This window comes from Pipra filicauda, unplaced genomic scaffold (assembly GCF_003945595.2).
Source record: "Pipra filicauda isolate LSUMZ 115617 unplaced genomic scaffold, ASM394559v2 scaffold484_size733096_pilon, whole genome shotgun sequence".
Classification (NCBI taxonomy): domain Eukaryota; kingdom Metazoa; phylum Chordata; class Aves; order Passeriformes; family Pipridae; genus Pipra; species Pipra filicauda.
Window position 1 is genome coordinate 75,698 of NW_024104625.1, and position 19,690 is coordinate 95,387.

General features: G+C 57.2%; 1 protein-coding gene across 2 annotated transcripts; it reads left to right on the forward strand.

Annotated features, from left to right (window-relative positions):
• Positions 1 to 540: 540 nt before the first annotated feature.
• Positions 541 to 19,200, forward strand: LOC113997195 (G-protein coupled receptor 12-like). 2 transcript variants are annotated; one of them, XM_027738851.2, is made up of 3 exons: positions 541 to 687; positions 15,515 to 15,737; positions 16,755 to 19,200. In XM_027738851.2, the coding sequence occupies exon 3, from the start codon at positions 16,757 to 16,759 to the stop codon at positions 17,795 to 17,797; it is 1,041 nt and encodes a 346-aa protein (XP_027594652.1). In that variant the 5' UTR covers positions 541 to 687; positions 15,515 to 15,737; positions 16,755 to 16,756; the 3' UTR covers positions 17,798 to 19,200. The 2 variants fall into 2 exon arrangements, with proteins under 2 accessions (XP_027594652.1, XP_039242386.1); XM_039386452.1 differs by lacking the exons at positions 541 to 687; positions 15,515 to 15,737 and adding an exon at positions 16,163 to 16,304.
• The last annotated feature ends 490 nt before the right edge of the window (positions 19,201 to 19,690 follow it).

Here is a 19,690-nt window from a genome sequence, read left to right on the forward strand (position 1 = left end):
TGTTGCAGTTATTATCTGACTGATCTGGAACAGAGACATTGAAAAGCAAAAATAGTACCGTGTGTTTGGAGCTTTCCAGGTTCATTGCAGGACAGGTCTTCATGTCTGTGTGGTTCACTGCAGTTCACCTTTACAGGGGGAAAACTGGATCAAAGGCTGCTCCCAGCAGTAGGAGTTTATGGGATTAGATGCAATAGAAGCAGTTGAGATTTTCAAATGGCAGCTGCTCTGCAAAACCTCACTTTAAATGCACAATACTGGCTGGTCCTTGCCCTGCTGGGTCACACATTAGCAATAAATGGAGCTAATTTTAACTCCAGTGAACGTGAGTCTGACTTTCAGACACTGCAGAAGGAACATCACCCAGAAAACTTTGAACAACCAAAGTCAGAAGGCCTGGAAGTGGTTTGAGCTTGGAGTGCCAGCAAGGCAGGACTGGTATTGGGACTTGGGCTGGGATTGTCACTGCAGGTGACTCCAGAACTCCAGACCATCCCATGGTTGTTATTTCTCTCTGAACACACCCTGTGTTCCTATCTTCCTGCTAATTCCACAGATCCTGCAGCGTGTTTGGGGAGAGGCCCTGCCCTCGCGTGTGCAGCAGCAGAGGTGATTTCTGGGCTGGTGTTTGTGCCTGGCATGTTCTGATTCCCAGCAGGAGCTTTTAGAGTCACTGTGCCGGCTCAGGTTAGTAGCTGTTTAAAACAAATCATATTTGATTGGTAAAATAGACTGACAGAGGCCCTTGAGACAAGTCGAACCTTCCCACTGTGGCCCTCGAAAGGAAACAATGCCCTGGAACATAATTCCCAACATGGAAAGTCCTGCCAGCATTTGCTCTTGGGGCACTAATTAACCTCGGGGCTGATTCTGTCTGCTCCCCTCCCCTCCTGCAAAGCCAGGCCTGGAGTTCGGGCCACCTCCCCATCCTGCTGCTCTGTTTGGTCCCAGAGAAGCAGCCAGGTAGGATGAGATGTCTGGGATGATAGCTCAGGGTGAGGAAGGGCAGGAATGGAGCAGTGGCAGGTGGATGGTGTGGAGGCATCTTGTCCTTGTATTCTGGAGACGAAGCTCTGCAAAGGGAAATGTTTGCTCCTTCACACATCTGGCTGTTGGTCAGAACTCCCCGGGCTTTGTGTCAGAATTAATGGCCTCAAAAAGTGACAGGGGGCAGTTTAGATGGATATTGGGAAGAAATTCTTCCCTGGGAGGGTGGGGAGGCCCTGACACAGGTTGTCCAGAGCTGTGGCTGCCCCTGGATCCCTGGAAGTGCCCAAGGCCAGGTTGGACGGGGCTTGGGGCAACCTGGGCTAGTGGAAGGTGTCCCTGCCCATGGCAGGGGGTGCAATGAGATGGGCTTTAAGGTCCTCTCCAGTCCCTTCCCTCCCTCATCTGGTGCATTTATGGACCTGGTGGGGTGTGAGGGGTGTTCCTGCACTGCCCCAGCAGGAGAGAGGAAGCCAGGAAAGGGAAGGATGAATTAATTACACAGCAGCATGTTTAATATTTGAGTTGCTAATAATGAGCACGTTTAGTGGCTGTCAGTTGTTCTGAAAGCTGCTAAATACAAATAACAAACACAAACACAGACCACTGCAGTGCTTCCCACGCTTCAACAATGTACTCAGCTCTCTTCCCCCTTCATCTTTGTCAGAAACAGAGCAGTCTTTGGGAATTTTGTCCAAAAACTACTAAAAACTGCGTAAGATTATGAAAATCTGACTTTAGGACCTTTTTGTAGGAGAATTGGTTACCGCCTGCAAAACTTTTCCTTGGAAGTGGAATGAGATTGGCCGGGCCTGCAGAGGTGGACCATGACACCTGGGGAGGGGAGGGTGGCCAGCCGTGTGTCCTGCTGGGGTCCCCAAAAGGAACGGGGCATGGAGGGAGAAGCAGGATTGCTGGGTGCTCTTCAGAGGCTGGGGTGGTGCCTGCTTCCCAAAGGAGATAAGAGTGAGCTGCCGGAGGTGGATCTGGAATGTGGGAGACAGTGGGAGTAGGAGCAGATGCTCTCCAAGCCCCACGTGGTGTGATCCCAGGAGCTGGAATCAGCTTGGATGGGGAGTGAAACACAGGGGCCTTGGAGAGGGGAACTTATAAAACCCCAGGAGGAGGAGTTGGACTGGAAGGGCAAAGCTCAAGAAGGGTTTGCGAAGACCTTAAAATATCAGAGCCCCCACAGTATCACTTCAGGTACGCTGGCCCAGATTTATTGAGAGCAAAATGCTTTTGGTGCTTCCCTGAGAAGCATCCTCTGCACCTGCCCCAGCGCAGGGCACACAGAGAGGCACGGGCTGCACTGCAGGTTGGGTCAAATAAACCAGAACCACTCAGGTATTCCCAGCTGGGCCTTCTCTGGGGATTCCCAAGGCACAGGCGGTGTGAAGGAGGGGCAGAAGGGCAAGGATGGGGGTTGAGAGCTGCAGCTGGAGTCAGCAATGTCCCCACATCCCCCCGGGTTCATCCCATTCTCCAGATGTTTGTATCTGGAGCGGAGCTGCTTTAGCAGAACATATTGGGTGAGGAATAGAGAGGTGGGAAGAGACATTTTCTGGGTTTTAAGGCCCGGAGCTGGAAGGGGCAGGACAACAGGAGCTCCAGCTGGAGTGACCCCGGGGCTGCTGCTGCCCACAGACCGTGGGCAGGGTGAGGGGGAGGGAAATGCAGCTGAAGCCGTTTGTTCTGGGCACCCCCGGGTGCAAACAGTGCAGAGAATAGCAGGGGGGTTCCAGCAGGAGCTGAGTAACTTTGTTAGTGATTAAGTGCCTTAATTAGCACTCTATTAAGTGCATTTGTTTCCTTCCCCGAGAAGCAACCGGCATTTGCTGCAACCAATCACTGCGGGGCTGCCGGGAGAAAACAGGGGCTGCTGTGGAGGGACGGGACGGCTCAGGGGAGGGGAATCACATCTGGCAGTGCTGCTGTGCAGGACCAGCTGTGTCCAGAGGCAGTTGCGAGCAGAGGGTTGGTATCTTAGAGGTCTTTGTGGGATAGACCCTCATCAAAGCCACAGGAAAGACGGCCAGGAACCTCACACTGATGACAACACAGATTTCAGACCTTGTGGGACCTCCTGGTCCCGACTCGTTTGCATCCCCTACGACTTGGGTCTGATGCTCCTTTTAGTGGTGGGTCATTTGAAATACTCTGGGTATTTTGGAAGCCTCAGCCCCACAGCTGTATCTTTGCAGGTCATGGGGACTCTGGGTGTTGATGGGGGGCTGTGGCAGGTGGGAATTCCCATCTCTGCATCCTGGACAGTCCCAGGGTGATGAAACCCACGTGAGTCCGACCCACACCTGTAGGTGCCCCTTCCCCATCATCTGGCCAAGCCAAGGTAAAACCCCTCAGTGCCAAAAGATTGCTCCCTTAGGAAACTGCTCCAGGTCCCTTTGCTTCCCCCCTCACACCAGCAAAGCCTCAGCTCCTCCCCAGCAAGGGCTCAGGGAGCTGCACAAGACAACACGTGGGGGTGATGGGGGAAAAGGGTTATTCTTGGTCATCCTTCCCATGGCCTCTTTTTTTTCACTTTTTTTGGGTTTTTTTAATGTTAAACTGTTCATTTTCAGATTTTGAGTCACAATATTTCTCCAAGCGAAAGGCCATGAGTTTGGAAAAAATCCAGTTTATTCCTTCAGAATTCTTTGCCATCATTTCAGCATAAAAGAACCAAACCAGGCTGGTACCTGGTGCTGATGGGGATGGAGGGATGGCCCCTGTGCCAAAGGTGCTCATCTCTTTCCAGAGCTTCCTGCCAGGTGCTCGGGGTGTCCCCTGAACGTGGGGACAAGAGTGGGTTGGTGAGGATCAGAGAGTGGGTTTTCAGGCCAAGAAAGGGCATTAAGGGATGTCTGAAGCCATCAGACAGACCAGAAATGGGAATATTTTTATTAACTTATCCCCAAGGATAAGTGAAGTACAGTGAAGAGTTGAACAGAGATTTTACCTTTGTTTGTCTGGTTTCTCATGGTACAAAACCAACCATAAACACAGGGTTACATTTTTGGGCCCTTTCAGTTTGTTGAGCTTCAGACCCAACAGAAGAGCCAAGCTTTGCTTTAGCCAAAGTTTTCCATTTATCCCCCAATGGGAGGACATGACTGGGTTTGGGAAAACCAATTTCTCTGCACTGTTCCCGCACAGCTGGAGCCAAGTGCTTCGGGAGCAATGACTGGGGGCAGGAGGGTTCCCGGGAGAGCTGGAACCGCATTATCTTCCACTAAAAATACCTCCAACAGAGCATCAAACCTCTCTGAAATAACCCCTGGGAGGGAGCAGGATCCAGCCCGGGCTCCCCGGGGCTGTGGCTGCGGGTCACAGCCGGAGGGCAGGAACGGGAGCGACAGGAGACACGGCCTTCCTGGAGCAACAGCAGCAGAGAGGGGAGAAACCCCCCGTGGGAAAGGGGCTGTGCTGGGAGGGAGTGGGAGAAAGAGCATCCTCTGTGTGGAGGTGCAAGAGATGGGGAGAACAGGAAGGGAAACCAGAAGGTTGGCAGGGGAGTGGGTTGATTTTTGGGTGGTCCCACTCATGGTTCTGAACATCTCGGTGGCTCCCACCGCCTGTCCATGGCTCTGAGATTCCCTGTGCTGGGAGGAGCCGTGGGTGTCCCGCGTGACTGGCAGGTGGCTCATCCCTCCTCGAGCACTGTCAAGATTTGTTCTGCTCTCTGAGGCTGCAAAGTGGCTCCTGAAGTTGGGGTTTTTTTTATTTCCCAGGGAGGAAAGCAAATACTCACTTTTCCCTGCACCTTCCCGGCGTGTTCAGCCATTTGCCAGTTAGTCATGTTCCCAGGAAAAGCAAAGGCTGCATGATGGTGAGTGACAGGTCTGAGGAACTGGCACTAATTATATCCTAGCACTGAAAAAAATAACACACCAGGCTGGTGAATCCTGCTGGGAGAGAGCCGGGTCCTCTGAGAGCTCCTGGGAGCAGCTGGGATGCCCCAAAGCCACCCTGTGGACCCACAGACCCCATCACCATGTCCTGGCTGTTCATGTCATGGAATCATCACAGGATCACAGAAAGGTTTGCGTTGGAAGTGACCTTAAGCCCATCTCATTTCAAACCCCCTGCCATGGGCAGGGACACCTTGCACTAGCCCAGGTTGCTCCAAGCCCCGTCCAGTCTGGCCTTGGACACTTTCAGGCATGGGAAGTCCCCTTGCTGTGGGCTTCATCCCATCCATTTCTACCCTGATTTTCCTCCAAGCCTGCTAGGAGGTGTTTAGGCAGGTTTTTCTTCCAGCTGCGTGTCTTTGATAGATTCAAACTCCTGCTCCCCCTACCAGGAGCCAACAATCCTTGGACTGGCACCAGCAGCTCTTGCTGTCCCACCACCACTCCAATGGTGTCACCTCTTCCTCAGGTGCTGGGAGAAGCTGGGCTTTTGCTTTTTCCCCTCTTGCCCTCACTGCAGCATCACTTGGGGCTCTCTAGGAGCTGCCCCAGAGCCCTGATGAGTCGGGAGGGATGGTCTGTCCAAGGAGTGTCCGGCAGCTGTTATGTATTAACTCTCTTATTTATCCTGCTGAGTGGGTTGCACTGCCCAGACACAGCCCTGCTCTCCTTGCCAGGGTGCCTGTGGTAGCCAAACACCCTGCTTTGGGGCCATTTCTCCCTCCTGCCCCCCGTGGCTGGGCAGCAGGGCCAAGGCCCAGCACCCACCCCACTGCAGGGCACAGGGAAGGTGAGGCCTTGGCACTGGGACCAACACTGTGGGTGCTGGAGTTATGATGCCTGGAAAGATTTCAAGGATGAAAATGCTGTAACTAAGGGGGAAAATTACACCTCTGGTTTTGTCTGGTCATGTAAGTGTAGTGGCAGGGAGAAAGGTGCCCACAGGCAGCCCCATGTGGGGGGGACACCCTGGGGTGCCTCTGCTGGGGCTGCCAGAAGGGCACGGGGATGTCTCTGAGCTCTGAGGGGGTGTCCAGCCCATGGGGGTGTTCCAAACCCGAAACAGCCCCGAAGGGCTGAGCCAGGCTGCTGTGCTGGGACTCTGCCTGTGCCGTGGGCTGAGGGGGCAGCCATGGCCCCACATACCCTGGGTGCTCTGCAAACAACCCCTCTCTGCCACCCACTGCCCTCCCCTTCCCCACCCACCCCGGGGTGCCACTGATTAACCCACAGCCCCCGTCCCGCCTGAGGGTGCTGGGATGGTCCCCGGCAGGCACAGGGGGCTCCCGAGGACCAGGATCGGGGCTCAGGTTGTTTTTCCCGAGGTACCAGCGGTGTTTTTCCTGGATGGGGTTTTGTTTTCTTAAAAAGCCAGGCAGTTATAAATAGCCGTGTGCCTGCTCGCCCGCGGTGTCCCGGCGCGGAGCCGAGAGCGGAGCCGACCTTCAGCTCCCGCCCCAGCGAGCTGCCTCTTGTGCTGTGCTATTAAAAGAACCTGTTTTGCCTCTTGTCTGTCTCAAGAAACACCTGATGGGGAAAACAGGGGATTTTTTTCCTTGCTGGAATAGCCACCTGCCCACAGATTATCCCAAGGTGGATGATTTTGGATGGGATTTAATTAAACACCAGGCCATAATAACTGAGTTGCGTGGCCACGTAGCATCTCCCCCTTCCCATCAGACAGTGGGATGCGGGTAAGGCTGTCCCCTCTGGGGTCGTGCACCTAGGGATGCAGGAACTCAACGGGACAGGATTTGAGGGTCAGGGACTCGCTGAGGCGGGATCTGGGGAGCTGAGAGACAAGGTGGGATTTGAGAGAAAGGGACTCAAGAAGGCAGAATTTGGAATGCAGGGACCCAACAGGGCAGGACAGGGGGACTCGGGCACCTAGTGAGGCAGATTGGGGCACAGACACCCCATGAAGCAGGTGGGGAACTGTGCATCCCTTCCCCAAGGACAGCGGTTCGGGCTCTCCGGGGCAGTTTTGGCCATGGCATCCCTGGGGACAGCGCGGTCGGTGCAGGAGGAGCACGGCACAGGGACGGCCTTGCCCCGGGCTCCATTACAGGGTTCATCTGCATCCCCCTCCCCGAGCCATCTGCCAACATTCCAGGGGCTTATACACAGTGCTTAGACAGCGCTTAGAGCAGAGGAGTGCCCAGGGCCCTGGTTTCTGCAGGTGAGGCAGCACACGGGCCCTGCACTCACCCTGCAGTGCTCGGGGGGGGGGCACACAGACCCCTGAGGCTGCCGCTGCTGGGGGTGCCCGGCGCTGCTGCCGGTGGCTCAGCCCTTGCTCTCTGCTCTCACCTCTGCAGCGGCTCCCACCCGCAGACACTGCGCCTGCAAACAAAGAAGTCGGGGCCTCTGGGCGGCTGCACAGGCTGGCACCAGCTGAGCCTCCTCCCAGATCCCTCCCGGGGCTCTGCTGGGTCAGAGGCAGCGACTGTGGGAGGGAAGGGCCGCCCCCGAGGGAAGGGTCCCGAGTTTGCCCTTCCTCCCCCATTGGTTTGTGCATCACGGACAGGGAGATCTGGAGCCGGGAGAAGGGGAGCAGTGCCCATCCTGCTCCTGGGTTCTCACAGCCGGATCACAGCGGCAGCACTCCCGGGACGCCGAGCCACGGAGCCCCGTGTGAGTCCTGGTGAAGCTCCGCGTACGCTGCAGCTCCTCAGCACACACTTGCTGGCCCCTCCAGCCTGGGTACGAACAAGCAGAGAGGTTGAGAGCTTGGGATCCAGCGAGGGTAGGGGGCCCAGGGAACCCCCCCGCAGTGCTGGGGTACCCCGCCAAGGCTGGAGCCGGACCCACCACGGACCAGCCTGCTGAGGGTGACAGCAAAACGTGGGTGCCTGTGCTGGTCCCTGTGGTGCACCCAGGGGCGGGGTGGGTCAGGCAGAGGATGGAACCACATCTCTGCACCTCCGGGGCTGTCACCTCACCAGATGAGTTTTGCCCCCATTGCACCTCCTCCGGTGACAGCCACTCCCCCCGACATCCCTGTGCCTGGAGCTGCTCCGGGACCAGCTGTGTTACAGGTTTACTTGCGTGGGGGAGAACGGTGGGACCCACAGAGTGGGAACAGAGGTAATTCTGCTAATTCCACCTCCAAGGACGTGGTATTGCCAGCATAAGGAACTCCCAAAATGCTTAAGGAGTTTGTGAGATTGGGTTCCTTGGACAGCACAGAGATGGTGGGAGAGAGCCTTCCCCAGTGCTGCTCATGCCAGCAGAGCACCCAAACCCATGCTCTTCTGCAATGCCCCCAGCACTGCCCACCACAGAGGTTTGGACCTCTCCCACTGCCATCTTCTTATTTTTCCCCCCTTTTATTTTTCGTGGGCCATGCTCCTCTCTGAAACCCAGAGCTTCTGGGAGCCTGTGAAGGAGCTCTTCAAACCCCATTCATGCGGGAGGGAACAAATACAAACACTTTTGCAGAGCACAGCTGAAGGCTGGAGGTTTCTCCTCTCTCTCCCCACCATCATGAAAAGGCACCAAATTCTCCTGATCCAGAGGAAGAAGTGTGAGTGGGCAAACTGCATCCCTGTCAGGAGCAGCAGAGCTAAATATAGCACGTTCACACAAAGCCTGAGCGCTGTGGTGGAACGGCATCAATGAACACTGGAGGTAATTAGTGGTTCCCTAATAAAGAGCTGGGAAAGCAGGGGGTGTCCCAGGGGAGAGCAGCATCTCTGCTGAGCACCATGCAGGGGCTGGGGGGGTCTGCAGGGTGGGCCTGGTAGAATTCCTCCACCGTGTCCCCTGTAGAAGTGGCCAGAGCCTCATCTGGGTCTGAATCAGGGAGTCAATCCCCCAGTTTGGCACGAGAGAGGGGAAGGGGAAGCAAAGGGCAAAGGGAGTGCACAGGCAGCCCTAGGAGGTGCCTGACTGCAGGATGGGGGAGACCCAGGGTGATGAAACCCAGGGGGGATAAAGGCCTGCAATCATTGAGCCGGGAGGAGGTGGGTCATGGTGGCCTTGGTGACTGACCTTGGTGACCTGGTGGCCTCATTTCCCAGGGTGCCAAACAGCCACAGCTCCCCCAGCACTGCCCACATCTCACCTTTGCAATCGGGGTGCTGGCTCAGATGCAAAGGGATCAGCCCTGACACCCCTAGGAACCGCGTTTTCCTGGGAGATGGAGAAAAGTCTTGAGGAGGGATGGGGTGAATGAGCCCGTGGTGGGGAGCTCAGCAGTGTCTCCTCCCAAGCCCCCACAGCCCCTGCAGCTCCCAATTCCCTGTGGGACCCAAACACAACATCGAACACTGCACTCACCCCGATCCCTCCCTGTTCCTGCCACCTCCCAGCCCTGGGATGTCCCCAGGTTCCAGAACGTCCCCTGCTCAGGACCCGCCTGGGCAGCCCTGCAGCCAGGATGCCAAACTGTGTCACACAGTCAGTGCAGAGGGGACTTTGGCCTGGAATGGTCTGGGGTTGTGTTTTCCCCATCACAGGCGGTGCTGAGGGCAATGAAGGGATCCTCTCCCCTCTCTGCCATCCCTATAGCAACCAGAGCCTCTTCCTGTTAAACAAGTGACTCATCAGACACAATTGCACTGATAGCAGGAGCGATGGTTGTGACTTCGAGCTCTGACAAGAGAGCTGATCTTTTGGGAGAAAAAAAAATTTAAAAACAACCCAACAGGGAATTAGCTCAAAACTGGATGGGAAGGTGCAGTCCTGTGTCTCACCTTCCCCACACGTCCCACTGCCATCATCCACCCCAAACCCTTCAAATCTGGCAATTTTAAAGTATTTGAAGGGTCTTCTCTCACTGCTACTTTCCCCACGCCCTCTGCCCAGTGCCTTTCTGCCATAAATTCATCCGTGGGGGTCTCGGGGGGATGATGTTTCTCAGCCCAGTGACCTCCAGCATCACTGTGGGGAGAGGCACGGCACAGCCCTAGGGTGAAACCCCCAGGCAGAGGGAAATCCTCTGGGAACAGACAACTTTCCTGGTTCAAACCCCATCCTGGAGGATGAAGAAGGCATATTGCCCGTATATTTAACAGCTCTCTCCTCTGGCTGGGTGTTCATACTCCTGGAAAAGTCTCTTGTATCCTGGGGGAATCTCCCCCTGCTGAGGTGCAGCTCTGGGCAGTGGTGCTGAAGGAGAAAATGAAATGCCCAAAGGGGGAAAAAACCTTCCATACCCCCCAAGTTCAGGTGTGTACGGCTCAGGCGGAAGGTTGGGACGAGACCCAGGTTTCTGGCAGGCCCAGCTCTTGGCTTCACTTGCTTGCCTTAAGCAGATTTTTTTTTCTGAGCCAAGCACTTGTTTTATACAAATTATTCCATTTACCAGCAAGTGGCTGTGACCTTTTCTGGTGATGTCACCATGTGTGAGGCCAGGGCTCTGCATCCAGGCAATGTAGTCCCCAGCATAATTCCAGGGAATGTGCCTGTGCTCAGGAGGGGAGCCCAGGCTGTGACTCCACACAGGATCCTGTTTAAATGTCAGAAGCCCGAGCTAAAATCAATAAATAGAGAGGACTGGCTGTGCTTGGGCGAGGGGGTGTCGAGCTGCCTTGTGCTTGACTTCAAAGCTGAGACTTGTTCCCTGGGTTTTGTGGAACCAGCTTCCTTCCCACCCAGCAGGGAAGGAACTGGGGAGGCTGGAGGGCCTTTCAGTGTTGCTGCAGGGGGCTTTCCCTGCTGGGTGGGAGAGCTGCCTCCTGCTCCCCGTGGGCCACTTCACCAGGAGGGATCAGCACGGGGGTTTAGCACTTGAAATGGAGTGAAAAATCCACCCCCACCAGCACGTGGTGGCTGCAGGTTTCTGTCAGTGCTGATGGATCATCGGCTCCAGGGCAGCCAGTGGCTTTCCTGGACATACCTGGGACCCTCCTGGTCCTCAAAGCTGCATCTCTGCCGTGGCTCCAGTGTCACAGTGCTCCCAGTGCTCCTCTGGAATGGCTTACTCCAAGGCTGGTTTTGGAAATCTCATGTTGGTGGCAGCAGGTGGCAGGGACACAGCAGGGGGGGATGGCTGCCCAGCACTCAGCTGAAAAAAGACTCCAGGTTTTGTATTTTTTGAAGGATCTTTCTTGTTTTTCCCCCATCCAATCTTGTAGAAAACCTTTTTTACCTCCATGCCACACCAGGTAAATTAGGTTATTGTTAATTATTAATTATCACACTCATTTGCCCTAATATTTTGCCTCTTAGCCTGCACACTCCCTATGGCTTGATGAATGGCAGTGTAGGGAAACACTGTCACTCCTGATGAGGCAGCAGCCAGAGCAGCACATACAGCCTGGAAGAAGGAGCAAAACACGGTACAAAAGCCCTTTATTTTGGAAAAAACCACTCTTCCCAGAAACCCTGTTCTCCAGAGCCAGGGTGACATATGGTGACACGGTGTGTGCCAGCAAAGGTGCTTCAGAACGTGTTCCTCTGGCTCAGGAAAGCAGCAGAGCTTAAGGATTGGAGCAAAATCATCCATGTGGGAATGATATCACTGGTGAAAGGAGGAAAAATCCTCCCTCTGCTTTGTCCTGAGTGTTTGTTAGGTGGGAATCAGGAGGAGAAGTCAGAGTGAGCCTTCAAATCACCCAGGGCTTCTCCTTCCCTCCTGGCACAGCTGCAGGTCCTGTCCCCGTGCAGGTCCCCCTAAATGGGCAAAGTTCCCAGCAGCTGGATGTCTAATGGCAACAGGGCAGTGAGACACAGTGTCCCCTGTCCCCACTGTCCCCAGGCAGGAGAGCTCATTTTGGGGCAGGAAGCTGTTCCCTGGTGCTGGAAAAGCCGACGATCCACCCGTAGCTCTCACCTACAGGTAACTCAGGGTTACAGTGGTGCTGCTGCAGGTGGGATGGCAGAGGTCACTCTTGCAAGCCAGGTCCTCAAAGGGGCCCATTCCACCTACCTGGAGAGAACTTTTTCACCCTAATCGGTTGGTTTTCAACAGACGTGGAGGATTTTATCAGCCAGACTCCTGCCTGCCATCCTCCAGCTCCACCATGAGCACCTCAAACACCCAAACCCACCATGGAGCCCCAGTACTTCCCACCAGGCTGGGATGCTGGACCCCAGCACCAGGAGAAGTCCTCTCTTTCCGGTGGCAGCAGTGAGAAAATGGCCTCATTTCCACCAAGAATTATGCAAAGCCTTGGAATATAGGACTCTCTGCGCTCCCGGCGGCGCGCGGCCCCCGACAGCCCCGATTTGGGGAGGCTGGCGGGCGCAGTGCGCTTGTTTGCCACCCTGATTAGTCAGCACTGCTAATTATAGCCGTGCTTTTCCTTCTTAGAGCTCTTCAAGCACCGTTGGAGTAACAGGGAACAACGGAGGCGCTGGAATAAGGCTGGATCCGCTCGCTGCGGAAACGGTGCTGGGATAAATATGGGGGTGAACATTCCAACAGAGTGACTTTAAGCCCCTCCTGGGGGTCTCAAGGCAACAAGCTCATAGGTCTGTCACACAGGAGTGGGAGCTTGGGTGGGAAAAGCTCATGTGATGCTGGAATGTGACAACATTTCCCCAAGGAAAAGATTTAAAGCCAATTTTAGTACTTTTAGAGGTAAAAATGATGGAGAATTGGTGAGCTCTGCACCACCCATTGAACAGCAGCCCTTGTGCAAGCTTTGGTTCCCGGCGGGCTCTGCCTGGGACATTACTGATTGCCACCCTGTTTTTAACTTGCCACCCCCTTGTTTTAACCAAAAAAGCACAATTCCTAAGGCAGGAGGAGAGCCAGGTCAAGCCCTGCCGTGGGCTGGCAGCACCCACATCCCTGTGGGGCAGTGCCAAAGGAAGATCCTGTGTCTTGTTCATCACTGAGCTTTACCCAGGGGCCAAAAGCCAAGGAGGGAGATGAGGAATGAAGATGGAAGACGACAAGGGAAAACCTTCTCTGTGCTGAATGGCCTTCCCAGGTGAGGCTGGTGGCCTCTTGCTCTGTAATTATGGTGTCAGGCCTAGGCTGGTGCCTTTGATTAGCTTTGACTTTTGCTCCTTGCTATTGAGTCTAATTTGAATATAGATAAAGCACATTTAACATATTGTCAGAATGGTGTTGCAGGTACCCAGGGAGCTCAGAACCTTAAAAAGTAGAGTCTCAAACATTGAAAATACTGTGTACAGTGGCTCATTCTCACAGACACAATGGGGCAGCTCTGGGGGCAGCGTGCCTTGGTTTAAAAGGGGCCAGATAATGTCATTTTTGTCACTTGTAAACCTCAACCCTCTTGGGGTACCCCAGTGGCACAATTTCCCCTTTCAGACAGACGGACAGATGTGCCAGCCCCGTGCAGCGGCCACGTCCTGGCAGCCCCTCTGCTGTCTGTGTCCAGCACAGGCACCAGCACTGCTGGGAGGGTCTAAGGACATCCTAAAACAACTCTCAGCTCATGGGGCAATACTCTGGAACACAGCTGGGTAGGCAGCACATGGGATGGTCTATGCCCCCCTCACTCTGGGGCCAAAGGCAGAGGAGGATGGGGATGTGTTGGCACAGCCCTGAGACCTCTTTCAGCCCGTTTTGCCACCCAGGCCCTCCCTGGGGATGCAGAGTTCACAGACCAGCCCCGGGCTGGAAGGCCCAGGAGCCTCAGGGCCACGATGCCCGGGTGTGGGGCTGCCTGGGGCACTGGGGCACCAGCAGCACTTCACCTGCTGGGGTCAGCTCCCTCCAGGACCCAGGCAGAGCCTGGGCTTCAGCATGGGAGGAGGAAAAGCTTCTGCCAGTGCTTCCTATGTGCTCCTTTGCACCTGGGGGGAGCACAGCCAAGTGGGGAGACCCCCCAAACCCTCCTCAGAGACATGGAGCTGCTGCTCCCTGGAGGACAAGCAGCCCCACCACTGGGATGAGTGCATGGAAAGGGGACACTTCCGGAGCTGGGGATGCAGGAAAAATATCCTGGGATTGTGCCAAACTTGTGGTGGGGTGTCAGGGGGAACAACTGAAGGTGGAGAAGGGATGTGTGGGGTCACCAGGGCCACTATGGAAGAGGTGGGTGTTTGAGAGCATTTCTGCAAGAGAGGCTGGAAAGGGGTGGGATGCTGGAGGGAGCAGGAGCTCCAAGGCACTTCCAGTGAGCCCGTGGGATTTGGGGTCAGCTGAGACCCACCGGGGTGTGTGTGTGTGCAAGAGGCACAGACAGATGAGAGGATCCAAGGGGCAGACTGGGGCAACTGGGCGTCCGAAGGCACGCCCCGCTCAGCCTGGGTGCCGGCAGGGCCCGGGGCTGCTGCAGCCTGCCCTCGGTCAGGTAGGGCACGTGGCAGCCACTGGCTGGGGCAGCGGGGACATCCCTGCTCAGCCCGGCGGCTGCTCGTGGCCCATCAGCTGAGACCACCCGCACTCATCTCAGCCTGAGGCCCCCGGGGGGGCTCGGACCCCACGGACGGCACATCCCCTCTGCCGCAGCGGCTCCATCCAGCCCGGCTCCTGCACCCACCTCCTGGCAGACGCCGCTGCCGACGGGAGTCAGGCAGAACTCCTCACCCGCCTCCCCTTTCACGGGCCGTGCGTAATTACCGGGAGCGGGAGCGAATTCATTCAGCTCCTCGCTCGGTTCCCTCCGCCCCTCCTGGTGCCGCTCCTGTCACTCGCACGCACCGCTCGGTCACGCGCCCGGCGGCCCCAGGTAGATGACGATTCAAGTCCCCTGGGATGGGGCTTGGCCTGATTAAGAACCCAGATGCTCCAAACTGGGGCGGTTGGGTTCAGCCAAAATCACTGATATTCACCTAAATATCTTTGAACATCGGGAGCTGGAAATCCTTCCCAACACTGAGCTCGCTGCACTGCACAGCCTGGAACAGAGAGGGAGATGAAAGAGTGGAGCTGGAGTGTTATGAAACCAATAGGAAAGGAGGGAGAAGGTGTAGCTGAAATCCGTGGATCCAGGAGCTGAGCATTCCTGCTTTGATGATTCTGCTCCCGACCTGAATCATGGAGCCATTTATGGCTGGAAAAAGAATAGTGCCTTTGGGATTTGTTCCCTTCTGGGCTGATCCTTTCCCAAATAGTCAGGAAGGAAGCTTTGGGAATGAATGAGTGGGGGGGTGCTGTGGTGAGGGACAGACCCCCAGCCCTTGGGCAGGTGTCCCCTCACAGGGGGGCAGGGGCAGGGCTGGGCAGCCCACAGGAAGCTCCTAGGTGTGGATCCTCCTCATCCCAGCTGGCTGGAGGGAAGCCTCTGTGGGGCGAAGGCTCTGTGGTGCGATGTCTCCCCAGAGGAGGGATGCAGCTGCCCAGCCTGGTTGCACAGGACCCCCGAACCCCTCCAGCTGCCATCTCCTGGGGGCACAGGAGGGCTGGCGGTGCCGTCCCTGGACATCGTCCTTGAAGATCGGGGCGTCGGAGCCGCGCCACGCCGTGTCACCCCCTCCTTTCCCATCCCCGCGTCCCTCGGCACAGGCGGTAAAAATAAACCCTGCGAGGTGCCGGGGCCTGGCTCCAGCCCAAAGCTGCATCCGCAGGACGCGGGTGCAGCGGGCCCCGACCTTGGGGAGGTGCGTCGGGGTGGCGGGAGGAGAGCTCATGAATGAACGATCGGCGGGGCGGGTGCGCGCACCCCCCTCGTGCCTGCGGGTGTGGATGTGGATGTGGAGCAGGGAGCCAGCCTTGTTGTTATTCTGATCACAGCGGCTCTGATTCACAGACTTGGATCATGAATATAAGTGAAGACTTTGACGTCAGAGTTGAGATTTATCAGCAGATCCAATGGGGCAGGAATATTAAGTGCAAGTCGATGCCAGCTCTCTGCCAACGCTATTAGCGATGCTCACCGAGGAATGAGGCTTCGCACCAAGGGCTGGAAGGACTGAGAAGGAAAAAAATAAAAACGTGGGGGGAACAAGCTGATCCTCGTGCATTAAAACCAGGTAAAACAACAACCCCCGGCGTCGCGGCTGCATGCGGGATGGGGCGATGGTGGCGGCGGGGGACGGCAGCGGCTGGGGGCAGAGCCCCCCCGACCTTCACACCTCGGCTGCCCACCCTGGGAGGGGGGATTTGCTCTGCCGAGCAGGGCAGGATGTTGCAGCCGGCTGGGAGCATCTTGCACCAGCCTTTTCCAAAGCAGGGGAAGGGAGGGAGGAAGGAGAAAGTTAATGCAGGCTGTCCCTTGCCGCTGCCTTCTCCTTCCATCGGCAGCTCCGCATACAGGCGCTGGCCTATTAATAGTGTTTATTTTTACTCACTGCACGCAAAAAAGAAAGGGCTGCGGGAGGGGCTGGAGGGGCTGCGCTATAAATAGGTAGCAAAGGTGGCCGTGCCCCGGGGAGGGGAGGAGGAGGAGGGGACGGCCAGTTCTTCACCGGGTGCGCAGCGGCTGCGGACCCTGCGTGGAGCCGAGCGCACGGAGGCGGGTGCGGGCAGCGGGGTGATGAGTTGTGCTCGGCCTCAGCCCGGCGGGAGGAGCGGGTGATAGCGAGAGAGAGCGGCCAGGGGTGCGTGTGGGGTGGGGGGGACGGCGAAGCCTGGGCCGGGGATGTTTGCGGGAGGTTGGATCCCAGGAAAGCTGCAGTGGGGCTGGGGGGAGGCGGGCGGGGATGCGGCGGGCGGGGGCGGCCGGTGCGGGACGCGGGGTGGGGTGTCCCTGGGCCGGGCTCTCCGGAGCCCGGTGTGGGGCTCGGGGGGGATGTCCCGGGGCTTGGTGCGGGGCACGGTGCGGGGGTCTCCGGGGCGCGGGGTGGGCTCGGTGAGGGGCTCCCCGGGCTCAGTGAGGGGCTCCCCGGGTTCGGTGTTGCTCTCAGCGCGGGGGTCTCCGGCTCAGTGCGGGGGTCGGCGGCTCTCCCCGGGCTCAGTGCGGGGCTCGCCGGGCTCGGTGCGGGGCTCGGGGCTCTCCCCGGTGGCGGTGCCGGTGCCTCCCCTGACCTCCCCTCTCGCTCTCTCCCCAGCGATGCTGCACGGCCCCGCCGCCATGGGGGAGCCGTGGCCGCCGCAGCCGCAGCAGCAGCGGCTCCCGGGCCCCGGGAACGCTTCGGAGCCCCCCGCCTGGCCCTCGGCGGCGGGCGGGCCGGGCACGGCGGCGCCGGGCGGCGGAGGGGCCGCGGGGGCCGTGAGCCCCTGGGACATCGCGCTGTGCGCCACGGGCACGGCGGTGGCCGGCGAGAACGCGCTGGTGCTCGCCGTGCTGTTCTACACGCCGAGCCTGCGGGCGCCCATGTTCCTGCTGATCGGCAGCCTGGCGCTGGCCGACCTGCTGGCCGGGCTGGGGCTGGTGGCCAACTTCGCCGTGCGGTACCTGCTGCGGCCGCCCAGCGAGGCGGCGGAGCTGGCGGCCGCGGGGCTGCTGCTCGCCGCCTTCTCCGCCTCCGTCTGCAGCCTCCTGGCCATCACCGTGGACCGCTACCTGTCGCTGTACAACGCGCTCACCTACCACAGCGAGCGCACGCTGGGCTTCACCTGCGCCATGGTGCTGCTGATGTGGCTGCTGTGCCTGGGCGTGGGGCTGCTGCCCCTCCTGGGCTGGAACTGCCTGCGGGACCAGAGCGCCTGCAGCATCCTGCGGCCCGTCACCAAGGACAACGCGGCCGTGCTGGCCGTCACCTTCCTCCTCCTCTTCGCCCTCATGATGCAGCTCTACCTGCAGATCTGCAAGATCGCCTTCCGGCACGCCCAGCAGATCGCCGTGCAGCACCAGTTCATCGCCACGGCGCAGGCCACCTCCACCCGCAAAGGGCTCTCCACGCTCTCGCTCATCCTCGGCACCTTTGCCCTGTGCTGGATCCCCTTCGCCATCTACTCCCTGGTGGCCGATTCCAGTTACCCCGCGGTCTACACCTACTCCCTGGCGCTGCCCGCCACCTGCAACTCCCTCATCAACCCCATCATTTACGCCTTCAGAAACCCAGACATCCAGAAGTCCCTCTGGCTGGCCTGCTGCGGGTGCATCCCCTCCACGTTCTCCTCCAGACCAAGGACATCCAGCGATGTGTGAGGACTGAGCACGGAGCCAGATGTGCTCCCTTGCTCTCCTCCTCCTTCTCTTTTTCCCCTCTGTCGTTATTGTTTCCTACCGGGAGGGACCCCCCGGTCAGCACATCTCGTTCCATGGAAAGATGGCCAAAAAGAGAAAAAGGGAAAAAGAAGGGGGAAAGAAAGAGAGAGAGTAGAATGATAATGGTTTCCTTTAGAAATGTTATTTTCTTACGCATTTTATTTTTTATTTAAAAACACAAAACACCAAAAAAAAAAAAAAAAAAAGAAAAGAAAAGAAAGAAAGAATGAAAAGGAAAGAAAAAGGATCCTCGTACGATGGTGTTTATCTGCTCTCGGGGTAAGGAGCCAGGCGAGCAGCGGGCCCCGTCCGGGTGGTCCCACGCCTCGAGGCACATCCCACGGGAAGGCCACAGGAGCGGGCGGGGGCAGGTGTCACGTACCCCCCGGCGGGGCTGGTCCCCACGCGTGGAGTTGTTACACGGGGCGCCCACTCCCCTGAAATCAGGTCTTGCGATGCTATGCAATAACGGGGGGGGGCGTTCAGCACCGCAGAGGGGACAGCTCCGGCCGGGGGGCGGGCTGAGGGGACCCGCGGGGGGCACGGGGCCTCTCTGCGTCTGTGTCGTTTGTGAAGCACTTCGAGAACCTGCGGGGCAAAAGGCTCTTTAGGTTTGGGTTGTTTGGGCTGTCGCAGGGATGGAGATACCCAGGGAATCCATTCCGTCCTTCCCCCCCCCACAAAGGTGACTGGGGCAGGGGGAGGGCTGATGGTGTGCAGGTGGGGAGGGCAGTTGGGGTGCACCCCAAAGTCTGGGAGGCCAAGGAAGGGCTCTCCTGTCCGACTGGGGCTGTAGGGTGATGCTCTCCCCCCTCTGCACTCCCTTCCACACCAGTCGTTTACATGGGGAGGGATTTTGATCCAAAGAGGGGTTCAGGCTTGCTGGGGTCCCCAAGAGGGAAGCCTTGTAATCACACACGTTATTCCTGATGCTGCCAATTTAACTCGCTTCGTTAGAGAAGCAACGGGCCCCTCCCATTCCCCTACTGTCTGATGTGCTTTGTGGTGTTAGTGAGACAGATGAAGTGTCCTTTACCTTGTGCTTTCTTTTGGCCGGGCAGTGGAAGTGCATTCACTTACAGAGCAGGAAACAAAGCAACGCTCACGGGATGGCAGGGCCCGGGGTGGAGCAGCCAGGGTGGCTCAGGGCACAGGCAGGGGGTGCTGCTCCAGGGCCTGGCGTGGGAACAACTCTGGAGAACCCTCACCAGCTGAGCCTGGTATCCCAAACATTCTGCTTTCCTTTAGAGAAATTGCTGCAGTGTTGGACAGGGACTTTGGACAAGGGCCTGGAGGGACAGGACACAGGGAATGGCTTCCCACTGCCAGAGGGCAGGGTTAGATGGGAGACTGGGGAGGAATTCTTCCCTGTGAGGGTGGGCAGGCCCTGGCACAGGTTGCCCAGAGAAGCTGTGGCTGCCCCATTCCTGGAAGTGTCCAAGGCCAGGTTGGACAGGGCTTGGAGCAACCTGGGCTAGTGGAAGAAATGTCCTTGCTTTGTGTGTCTGCAGTGGGTACAAAGGCACTTTATGGCTGGGTACAGACAGACCCAAGTGTATTTTCTCCCTGGATCTGTGCAATGACTCTCTTGCTCCTTGGAGCTTAGTGCACATGAGAAAGCTGTGAATCTCCAAAGTGTGCCTGGAGCTTGGACTTACTGTCTGCCTTTGAAAGGTGGCCACACTCTTAGTTTTTTGTTTTTGTGGTTTTGGTTTTTTTTCATTTCCTTTCTCTTTTAAATACCTTGGGCAAGGGGCAGTAGGCACAATATTGAATCAATGTAAGCTTTAAAGTAAATAGATTAATTTAACAAAGAGTAATATTTATACAAAC